Source organism: Cydia pomonella, chromosome 10, assembly GCF_033807575.1.
Source record: "Cydia pomonella isolate Wapato2018A chromosome 10, ilCydPomo1, whole genome shotgun sequence".
Taxonomy (NCBI): Eukaryota; Metazoa; Arthropoda; class Insecta; order Lepidoptera; family Tortricidae; genus Cydia; species Cydia pomonella.
Window position 1 is genome coordinate 2,459,630 of NC_084712.1, and position 12,365 is coordinate 2,471,994.

General features: G+C 36.5%; 1 protein-coding gene across 1 annotated transcript in view; it reads right to left on the bottom strand.

Annotated features, from left to right (window-relative positions):
- Positions 1-238: 238 nt before the first annotated feature.
- The window catches only part of LOC133521733 (uncharacterized), a 33,775-nt gene continuing 21,648 nt past the window's right edge, over positions 239-12,365 (bottom strand). The window contains exons 12-21 of the mRNA XM_061856800.1: positions 6,156-6,358; positions 5,584-5,723; positions 3,631-3,774; positions 2,781-2,983; positions 2,366-2,501; positions 1,979-2,074; positions 1,642-1,863; positions 1,427-1,527; positions 776-944; positions 239-475 (exon numbers count right to left, since the gene is read on the bottom strand). Coding sequence (XP_061712784.1) covers positions 309-475; positions 776-944; positions 1,427-1,527; positions 1,642-1,863; positions 1,979-2,074; positions 2,366-2,501; positions 2,781-2,983; positions 3,631-3,774; positions 5,584-5,723; positions 6,156-6,358 — 1,581 coding nt within the window. The 3' untranslated portion in view covers positions 239-308. The remainder of the gene's footprint in view (positions 476-775; positions 945-1,426; positions 1,528-1,641; positions 1,864-1,978; positions 2,075-2,365; positions 2,502-2,780; positions 2,984-3,630; positions 3,775-5,583; positions 5,724-6,155; positions 6,359-12,365) is intronic.

Sequence of the window (12,365 nt, forward strand, 5' to 3'; positions counted from 1 at the left end):
GAAAAGTATTATCTCTTAAACGTGTATCGGAAAGTATTATCTCTTAGCCGAAAGGGAAAGTACCGTACATTAGAAAGAGACAGCATGGTTTGACGGTCCTTATGGTAAGCGACAAAGTGGGATGCTTTGCCGGCCGCGGTCATAATTATTTTTTGACTAAAACAATGGCCACAGCATCCTATCAGTTACACGCAGTTACTACGATTCTCATTAGGAACACAAACAAAACCATTTCTAATTGCGGCAGTTACTTTCTCACATTTACTATCACATATTTCTTCACACATCTTTTAGTTTACACATTTAGCCTATGTCCGCGGCTTAAACCTCAGCCAATGTCCGCCTTTGATCCTCAGGTTGAAGCTTTCCTTTGTCAGTTCGCAAGGGATGGTGGTTTTCTCGCACGGCATCAGCACGTAGTGCTGGACGAGCTGGTACACCATCACCTTCACTTCGCACAATGCGAACCGGGACCCTGGGAAGAGTAACATCAGTTAAGAACGCCAATTAGTCCCAGATTCTGGTGTAATAATCTAAACTTTCGCTTTGTTCGGAGTTGTCATGTTGCTCATTTTGTTGTGAGTTCGGAAACGACTAGAATTTCGGTTGCCTGATAGTGAAACATGCTGCTTAGTGCTCTCCTTTCCTTAACAAATTCTTCCTTGAAGATTTAGTCTTTTTTCATATGAAGCTTGGTAAACAATTCAACACGTAGTTATTTCCTCAGACAATGGTGCGCTTATCATACTATGTTTTTTCTAATATATTGCCTTACCAATGCAGTTTCTTGGACCCAGACCAAAAGGCATGTAAGTGAAGGGCTGTATCTTATGCTTGTTCTCCTCAGAAAAGCGCTCAGGATCAAATTTCAAGGGGTTTGGAAAGTATTTCGGGTCACGTTGAATTGCCGCCACTGGTACGTTGATGCTGTCACCTTTTTTCAACTGAAATTTGTCATAAAACATGGTAGATAAAACTTCAATAGGTACATTTTGGGGACAAAATTACATAGTAAAGCTTTAGATGAACAAACACAAATATATGATAATAAGGTAAGATGAAATAACAACAGATAAGCAAAGCGTGAAACATGTTTTTACGTGGGTAATACTGAAAGTTTCTAAGCCAGTAGGAAAGCAATATTTATGCCTAATCAAGGAGTCATAACAGCGTATATTATCTTATTTTACTAAGGGCCTACGCTATCTGACGCGCACGCACGCGGGTGCTATTTGTAGGTGAAATCCGCCGCACGCGTCCGCTTCAGTTAGCGTTGCTCATACTGATTTTCGCTAACCCGCTCGTCCGCTCCATGCACCCGCGCCAGCTAGCGTAGGCCCTAATACTTATAAATGGAAGTGAGTAAAATTGTGCGTGGAAGAGTAAATTGAATTAGAGTTTTCCTACATTTATTAACTTAACTTACAATAAAGTCTTTTGTAGATTTATCGTTGGGTCTGCCCATATTGTAGTCCTTTGTGCAAAGTCGATCTGCTAAAAAAGCAGGAGGCCAAAGTCGTAATGATTCTGTAATTATAAAAACAAATAGTTTACAACAAGTGTACCACAAATACACTTACTAAACCATATATTACATAGACATAATTTATTACATAAGATTTGTCTCGTTAATATTTGTACCTGAGACCACCATATCCATATAAACCATGTTCTGAATGGAGTTGTAGTCAAACTTGCCGCCACTCCTCTTATCGTGTTCCCTCACTTCCTGAGCTAGTTTCTCCTGGACTTGAGGGTTCAGAGCCAGCTCGTAAAGTAAAAAAGCCATGGCTGTGGAGACCGTCTCGAAACCGGCGATGAAGAAAAGGACTGTTTGTGCGACTAGATCTATGTCAGCCCATTCTGGTGAAAATAAATGTGATAATATTCTGTGCAACTTGTGTTACTTAAATAACATTTGTTTTGGATTTCATTTGGTCACAATTGGTTTTGTTAAAAGTGATATTATTTTACCTACCTTTGTTAATAGCCTTCTTTCCAACATTAGATTCTTCTACTGTAGCAAATCCGGCATCAACATCAGTGACAGTATTATCTTCATAAACAAGCTGACCTGTAAAAAAATGATAAGACTTGTTAAAGTTAATATTGTTAACTTTGTTAAATTTACTGTGTTAATGACTTAATGGATTTCAAAGTCCTACTTATAGAACCTACTTAATTTTACATTCATAAATATAGTAACGATATTCAAATTTGGTAACATGTCAAAGGACAAAAAAATATATTTGATCGAGTCGATATATGAACGTCGAATTAAGTCACAGCATTATCACTTAACATTTAATTAATTCAACACAGATTTTGTCAGAGCCAAAGTGCAAACACTTGAGTATAATATTACCTTTCTTGGCTTCCATAAGCAGATGAATCATGTCCGGTCGCAGAATATTGTGCACTTCACGGTCCTTCATCGTGCTGAGGACTAAGTGTTGGAAGAAGTTTGTCACATCAGCGGGGAAGAGATTCATCTTGATTAGCTAAAAATAATATATAAATCTTGATATCAATACTTACTGACTCAGTAAATTCTCTAATTCTTTGAAGCTTTTATCCGTGATTGTTCATTTTTTAGTTTTAATTTTCTAATGTATTTTTAGAGCCTAGGTCATTAGTGAATGGGCTTAATCTTGTTTTAATCGATAATGTAAGTACAGGATAAAATTTATCAACGTTTTATAAAAGATGCACAGATAAATTTGGCCTTAAAAGGAAAAAACATAGAACAATGCAAAGGGATAATAAATTAATGTTCACACCTTCATGAGCCGTGGGAAGTTTGAATATCCAAAGACCTTTAGAATCGCCGCGAAGCCAAAGGTAGAAGTCTTATATCCCATCTTGTAGAACTCATTGTAGGGCTCTAAGAGGGAGTCCACTTTTAAGCCAAAGGCACATGATGCTATGACGTCATTTGCATAGTAGGTTGACAGGTCTTTAGTTTCGATGTCTATATACCCCTCTGGCAAACAATAACAAATAACAGTATAAATAAAGTTTGGTTGAACAAATTTTATCAAACGGAATTTAGAAAAAATCCATTGAAATCATTCGCCCTGGGGAATGAGTACGTTCCGATTTGCCATTGTCTTATATTTATGTTTGGCTAGAGTAAACTTACAATATTGGTATACCAATAGCCGTAGTGTGTAAAAACTAGTGAAGTAAAAAAAATATAAATTAACTATTTTTAACTGTAATTGGGTGATATAAAATATATTTTAGGCGCGCACATTACCCCGCTTTCAAAACATATTGATTAATCTAAAAAAAACCTAAAAAATGGTTGTCTGTAAAGTCGGTTTACGGAAGATAATTTTGCGTGATAACATCATAAGAAAAAATTGCACACTATTATTTATGTATTGAATTGAATTATTATCACTGAATTATCATTATTTTGTATAATACAAAGAAAGAGTTACCATGGAGATCTGTCCACAATGTTACCATGGAGATCTGTCCACATCGTGACACTTTTTCGTGCATGCTACCGGTGCTCATCAATTTATAAGGCGTTATCACGCCAAAATCAATCTATGCGCATTTTTTTACATTGATCATTTTTTTACTTTCAAACCTGACTCCTAATTTTAAACAAATACTTACTCTTCGATTCCTTCAACTGACGGTCCAAAGACAAAACCATCTGGTTGCCCACTTCCACTATGAATGGCAGCATGTGCTTCATCTTCGAGCTCGTGAATGCTGGGCTTAAGGCTGAACGCATGTCCTTCCATTCCTGACCTGAAATTGATCATTTTAATCCGTAGGCATAATTATTATGTTGAGTAATCATTTATCTTGTCATTCAAATTTGATGTTGCATGATAAGACCAACGCGGATTTTACCTTTAGACCTTCGCAGAGCCTGTAATAACTATTACAGTAATAACCACTAAGAAAAATAATATAAATAAACAGAGAGAGGTATACCAGGCGATGAGAGCGGAGCGGCGGGGAGCGGAGAGAGGGGGAGGCGACTTATAGATAAATACATACTTAGACACATAGATGAAATCCATAACTCAGGAACAAATATTCGTATTAAACTGCCTTAACCCAGGACCTCCACAAAATGAAAATAATTAAATACGTCCCATTAGACAGATCAAGAACTTTTATGCAATGTATAATACATTGGTAACCATAAGTCGATCGATTCACTAAATAGCACAATGTATAGAAAATCGCATGCAAGTTCTTGATCCGTCTAAATGGGGCTTTATACATAACTTTTAAAGATATCAAGTTCCTTCCAAAGATAGGGTCGGCTTCTTCACTGACAAATGAGCGATGACCAAGGAAGTATTCAAAATCCTTAACCGTGACCTTCTTGATGAGTTCGATATCTCTAATTATTGTCATCGGCCTTAGGAATTCAAAAAAGCCCACAAACCTGGAAAATAAATTAATTAATTTAGTAAATAAGTGTCACTCTTTGTCAAGTATGAAGACTGAACTGGAAGATGCCCGGAAAATGGAAACCTGGTCGCCCTAAATTTACTTGGCGCCGTTCCGTGGAGCAAGAGTTGGGTGTATTGGGGATGGGGTGGGAGAAGGTACCCAAGCTGCCCAGGACCGGAGTCAGTGATCCTAAACCCCAGCAGGGGGTAACAGGATGGAAAGAAGAAGAAGAAGACAGAGACAAATTACTCCTAAATTCGGGGGCCGAATGCCATATCATTCTATATCAAGTAATATGCGAGATTTTCCAAAATTGTTTGCAATTAACACTTCATTTCGCAACTGCCACCACAGATACAGGCTCATTAATATATATGGTCGTTAGCTTATTGTTTCTGAATATACATATTACAGGGAGGTTATGATATGGATGTAGTTTCCACGGAAGACCAGCGTCGAGACCCTTAGGTGGTATCTTGACATTAAGCTGAGTGGAGACCTTTTCAGTGACGCTTAATAATAAATTGATTCTGTCGTCTCATGTATTAGCGTTTTCTGAATAAATTTCTTCTATTCTATTCTATTCTATTCTATTCTATTCTATTCTATTCTATTCTATTCTATTCTATTCTATTCTAAAGCAGTTAATAGTACCAACCTTTCTTCAGGGAACTTATTATACACGTCAACAAGGATTTCAAAGAAACATTTAGTTCTGAGTATCATAGGACCACTGTTCCCGAACAGGGGTACAGGTTTCATATTCTTGACTCCATATTTGCTGAATCTTGAGTAAATTTGGCGACAGTACAGGTATATCGCCGCTAATACAGCTGCTATTCATATGTAGACTAACATTATCTGCAAATAAAACTAAAGGTTAACCCCTGGGGCGGCAAAGCAATATTTTAAATCGACGCGCTGGGCGAGAGCGTCCATTTCGAGGCATCTTGCCGCACGAGAGGTTAAAGAAAGGAAAAAAAAACGCCTGAAATTTCTGTGTCGCATACCCGAAACTATAAAATTCATTTCGATACGCTGTAGTCAACTATAAAAAAATTGACTAATTACGTGCCGCCACGCTCCCATAGAAAAGACTAAACGGACGCGGGGCGCGGGGCGGGATTCTACATTTTTGTCTACTGAGATACTTACCAAAGATAGGGTCGGCTTCTTCACTGACAAATGAGCGATGATCAAGGAAGTATTCAAAATCCTTAACCGTGACCTTCTTGATGAGTTCGATATCTCTAATTATTGTCATCGGCCTTAGGAATTCAAAAAAGCCCACAAACCTGGAAAATGAATTAATTAATTTAGTAAATAAGTGTCACTCTTTGTCAAGTATGAAGACTGAACTGGAAGATGCCCGGAGAACGGAAACCTGGTCGCCCTAAATTTACTTGGCGCCGTTCCGTGGAGCAAGAGTTGGGTGTATTGGGGATGGGGTGGGAGAAGGTACCCAAGCTGCCCAGGACCGGAGTCAGTGAACCTAAACCCCAGCAGGGGGTAACAGGATGGAAAGAAGAAGAAGAACAAGCGAGATTTGCGAGAGCAAGTAACATGCGAGATTTTTCAAAATTGTTTGCAATTAACACTTCATTTCGCAACTGCCACCACAGATACAGGCTCCTTAATATATATGGTCGTTAGCTTATTGTTTCTGAATATACATATTACAGGGAGGTTATGATATGGATGTAGGTAAAGCAGTTAATAGTACCAACCTTTCTTCAGGGAACTTATTATACACGTCAACAAGGATTTCAAAGAAACATTTAGTTCTGAGTATCATAGGACCACTGTTCCCGAACAGGGGTACAGGTTTCATATTTTTGACTCCATATTTGCTGAATCTTGAGTAAATTTGGCGACAGTACAGGTATATCGCCGCTAATACAGCTGCTATCCATATGTAGACTAACATTATCTGCAAATAAAACTAAAGGTTAACCCCTGGGGCGGCAAAGCAATATTTTAAATCTACGCGCTGGGCGAGAGCGTCCATTTCGAGGCATCTTGCCGCACGAGAGGTTAAAGAAAGGAAAAAAAACGCCTGAAATTTCTGTCTCGAATACCCGAAACTATAAAATTCATTTCGATACGCTGTAGTCAACTATAAAAAAATTGACTAATTACGTGCCGCCACGCTCCCATAGAACAGACTAAACGGACGAGGGGCGCGGGGCGGGATTCTACATTTTTGTCTACTGAGATACTTACCAATTTTTATTAATGAATTAGGTTTTATTAAAAAAAAAAAGTATTATTTTAGATGAATCGTAGAAAAAGTATTGTATACAATAGAGATACAGTCAAGTTTTTTCAATCTCGTACCTTACTTAGGCAACTCAGCACTAGCTGCCTAAGCACGGTACTCGACTGAAAACCTCTCTATTGTCACGATTGTATAAAATACTATTTCTCAAGTTACAAAGTAGGTAGTTTTTGGTAGAAACTTGCATTCTACTTGAAGTAATATGTGATTATCTAAGATTTATGATTCCGATATCTGAGATATATGATTTAACGTTTTTATTTTGGAATTATTTAGTTCTTCTGGGCATTTTTCGCAAATCGACAACCATTGTGCCTATTTTGCTTGAAACGAGGTAGCGCTACTCTAACCACCCCAGCTATTACTTTTTGTACAGCTATTTACCTACTTACTATTATTCTAATTGTATTGACAATCGCTATCGGAGCTATAATTCATTTCATTAGTATTGTTAAATTTATAATTACGATAATTATAATATTCATTTTTATTTTGACGACCATGAAATAAATCATCTAATCTAATCTAATCTAATACACGTGCGGTACCGAACTCTACTATAGAATAGACACAACAATGATAAGGAAGGTCAACGCGTCATCACGCAATACCTAAATATAGTTTAATTCTTCAATTGGCCACTTATGTCACTACACCTTATAAAATAGTCCCCCGCTGCGGTTGTCTATCGGTATATTCGCGATAAACTCAAAAACTACTGAACATATTTTCATGCGGTTTTCACCTATCAATAGAGTGAATTTTGAGGATGGCTTAGATGTATGTTGTTGTTGTTGTCCTAAAGCACCCCAGAGGCGCAAAGGGCCTTCACAAGCTCGCGCCACGCCTTCCTATCTTCAGCTCGCGTTCTGGCCTCGCTCCAGCTCAACCCGACCGCTCGTAGCTCTCTTAGGACGGACCGTTGCCAAGAGTGTACAGGACGCCCGGAACCACGGCTTCCGTCCGGCGGTTTCCACGCGAAGGCTATGGTAGCATTATTTGTTTCCCCTCTTCGAATAGTATGTCCTATCCATCTCCATTTCTGTGTCGCAATTTGTATATTGTTGGTTAATTTACAAAAAATGGCCATTATTTTCGAAATTCGCGCACCCTCTACAACCTATAAAACGATACCCATGACGAATTTGACGAAAAATACATGTCCGCCATCTTGGATTTTAAAATGATCTCAATTTTTCAAAATCCGCACCTCTGAAACCCTAGAAAACGACAACCATGATGACTTATACGAAATACTTTCACAACCCCCCCAAACCTGCCCGACCCTACCCCCTACCCCCTACCCCCCTACCCTATTGGAAGTACACGCTATTGTCCCTATTGTACTTGTGTGTCTTTTTTGTTTGATTATTCGTTGCTGTATGTACTACTTTTTTTTGCGACGATAAATGACTTTTTTTTAAATAAATGTAGACACATGTCAGACATAATTTTTATTACTAATGTTTTCATGTGTTTTTTTATTTATTTAACCTTAATTGCACATATAATTATAAGTACGAAATGGCGGACTTAATAATAACTTTTGGCAATTGAAAATAGTCTATTTTTATTTTCATATTACCTGTACCTACATTAATACAATAATAAACTACATTGCGTTATTTGGAAAGAGTTTATATTGTAGTAGTTTGATAACTAAAAACTCACTTATTACTACCAGAATAAGGTTAAATTTTGTTCAATTATTTTTCCATTAGTGAGTCTTGGTTAACACCTCTGCCGTCCTATCCCTAAAACCTATCTAACCCACAAATTATAGTTTTGAGATATGGGCAAAAAACGTTCAAACCAATATCTCTAGAAAATGTGTACATTTATTCGGGATTTCTTTTATGCAAAAATTAAAACTAAATTTATGCTTACTGTTTTTGAAAACCATTTTCTCAAATATTATTTTATTAATTAGAAAATCACAATTTTGTGTTTTAGTATTGCAAATAATTACTAAAATATGTACGATATTACTCCTAAAACACCGTTAAGTATACTTTAGCCGTTCTTTAGAATTGAATAATATATAAAAAATATCTAAATAACGGCCAAAGTCAATTTACGTGTTTATAGTATCGTAATTGTGAATTGTGTAATAAACAAAACATAGCTTAATAACCGCAAAGGTACTGAACAATTTTATAGTATTGTATCTGTTAAAATATTACCTAGAAAACATTTATAATACACACGTTATTGGATTGTAACCGTTTTTTAGCTATGTAATGACCCTACATATTGAAGTAATATGTATGCGTTCCTATTCTAAAACCCCGTTAAATGACGAATGCTCACTAGGTTTAAGTCGTGGAAATATTTGCATTTTTTTTTTATAAAATCACGTTGATCAGCATTATACTACTAAGTTTATAGAGTTACTTATTGTTAAATGAATAAATCACACCTGTATCGTATATGTATTTATTTGCATTCAAAAATAAAATTAAAAACGTAAAAAATATTGACAAATCAGTCTTCAGCTTTGTACAATTTTACGCGAAGGAGTAAAAACGAAAATTGTGTCAGTCTCAAATATTTGTTAGATGTAGGCGTAGATTACTAACCATTGTAAGGTAGGTATCAGGTGATCCATGTAAGGCCCAGTACCTAATAAATACCACTTTTGAAAATGCGCCCCCCGCGCTTTGATTGCCAGTTCAAAAACCTAGTAAGGCTAAATGACCACACTAAAATCTATTAGTTCTCAGATTCCTACTAGTTTTTTATATGAGATTTGTGACTTCCTGAGTTTTACGATGGTAAAAGGTAACTCAACATGCTACTTACTAGGTTTAGAGGCATCGAAATCTGTAGTAATTATGCCGAATTTGGAGCAGTTGTCTCTGTAATCGGTGAGGACTTACTAGTTGGATACACATAAGATAAAAAACGAATTTACAGAAATGTGTTACCTACTTTAGCATCTGCCTTTAACATCCTTCGCATAAATATAAAGCTAAGTGTCATGCATTACGGAATCACTGTAGTACAATATGCGGAGATGATCAAAGGCTTCAAATTCATAATTTTGTTGAATTTGGGGACCATCTAAAGTTTGGTAGTTTCTTAAATTACTTGGAGTTGGAACCATCAAAAAGGTGAATTAATGACTTCTTTGGTCTCGACTCCCTTAATCTGGACTTCTTTTCTTCTGAAAAATTTTCTCGGTAAGTAGGATATCCTAAACTTTCCTTCTAATGCATCAACCTAACTTTTTTTCAAATACTTCAACTTCTGACTATCCTTCTTCCTCCCTTGATCAATTCACTGAAAGTGCCCTTAGAAAGGACGTAATGTTCATCTCGTCTAATTCCGTTGGAGTCAACAATCTGAGCCAAAACTCTAATTGACCTTATTGATCATATCATCATATGTATTTCTTCTTATATTTTCCCGTCGCTTTAATAAGATACCGCTATTACTTATTCCTTTGCTAAAAAGTCCAATTCCTCCTTCTTCTTAGACTACCGCTCTATTTATTTCCATTTTTTCCTTTCCTCTCTAAAGTTCTTGAGTGTCTTTTGTACATCAACAGGTTACTGTTTTGAATAGACATGCGCTCACAAATCCATATAAACCAAACCCGGTTACCCCACATGGCACTGCACTTCACCGCTCTTGTAAAAATTACTGCATAAATACGTGCAAATATGGTATATCAGGGTGTTATCGTTCTTGGATTTCGGTAATGCTTTCAACACGAGTGACTTCGTCATCTTACTAGGCATATTGCGTTCTCTTAATGTATCTCCTGTGATAGATATCTAGTTCCATAGTTATTAAGTAGGGCGTCAACATCATATAAAGGTGGATTCCTCTTGATCTTCATTTTTCTTGCACAGAACGGCGCAGCGTGTTGTTTCCTGTTTTATTTCATAACTGTATAAACTCTTAACAAATTATATTTTCTTCTTCTATCACTTTAAACATACCGTCAAGGCTCTTTTACTCATCTAACATAGACTATCTGCAACATGAACACGAACACTAATTTAGAAAGCATTTTGATTTGGACTTACACGTTACGGTCTCAAGGTAAATCCACTGAAATTCAAGTTATAGTGATAGGTACATAAATCAAAGCGTTCAGCCAGGGTTGATTTTAATACTCTACTGGCCATTGTTTTTAACTGTACCTATTTAGATTCCCTTCTCTCTAGGTCTGCTAAATCTAAGCCTGTATTCTGAAAATCGTATAACGCATAAAAGAAATAACAATTATAAATTATTCCTTATTTCATTACTTATTTATGTTGTCTAAAAGATGTGTAGGAAAATACAAACTATAAGATAGTTAAAATCTAATCTTAGTGTGCCTAAATCCTTAATATAAAGAGATATTTAACACTTACATTCGCATACCGGACATTTTTGACATAAACATGCATCCATTACTCACCAACGAAAACAGACAACTTACTGCGCGCGCGCCGCATTGAAAAACTGTCTGTCCTACGTAATAAAATTTAAGGGAATATGTTTTACACTTAGCGGGGTTTTAGCGTAGCATTGTTAGTTGGCCATGTTTAACTGTTGTATTATTATTCTTTTTCTCAAACAAGAACTTCCCGTTAAGAAAACTAAATAGGTTTTAGTGGTGTATTTGTAATATGGATCGCAATAAAAGTCTTTTAAACACACAGTTAAAGAACGTTAGCCATGTTTAAGCGTAGTAACTGTCTTTTTGTATAGTATTTGTTATAAAAAAGTGTACGTGATAAAACATAATAATAGGGTTAAATGGCTTTAATGGAAATTTATAAAGTTTTTCCAAGTAAATGTGTTTTAGCTTTGTATGTTGTAAAAGATTAATTAAAATAAACAACTGGCTAAGCGCTTTTATATTACTTATAGAAGAATAATGTGGGTTTGCGATTTTATAGTATCGAGAAGTATCATATTATAATGCAGTTAGCGTGTTAGGTCGAGTCTGTATCTCCGTAACTACAAATGATAAAAATATGATTCCAAGACCAGTCGATAGAGAATTTTTTCCTGTCTTAGAATATTCATCCAAACGAAAACTGGTAATATGCAGCTTTGATAGGTTTTAGTGATAGGACGGCAGACCTGACGATATTCTCTTGGTCGGTTTTGTAAGTTTAAATACATACGTTAATGTCAAATTATCTCTATTTACTTACGTGCGTGCCAAATAGTCATAAAAAATAATAACAAGCACGACTACTCCGAACTATGTCCGAAGCAGGACTAATAAGACTATTATCGAACCGGCGGCGCGGCGGTGTATACCTATCATTCAACAAATCAAAACCATTAATGTGTCATGATGACTATGTAGATCTACTATCAGGTTTGTATTTTGGAGCAAAAATAACTTGAGGCCAACTCAAACTTTAAGTGGAGCTCAATATAATTGCAAATAATGTAAACAAATACGACAGATGCCGACTTGTGGGCCAAGATAACCACTGAGTGGGAGCCCCACGAGTCTAACCGAGGAGCCGTTAGACCTCGTCGGCGATGGCGGGATAACTTGGACTCCTTTTTGAGAGGCTGGCCAAATATAGCTCAAAACAGAGACGAATGGAAAAAGAGGGGAGAGGTATTTGCCTAGCAGTGGGACACAGTGGGCTCTGAATAAATACATAAATAAAATGACAGATTTTGTTTATATTTGACT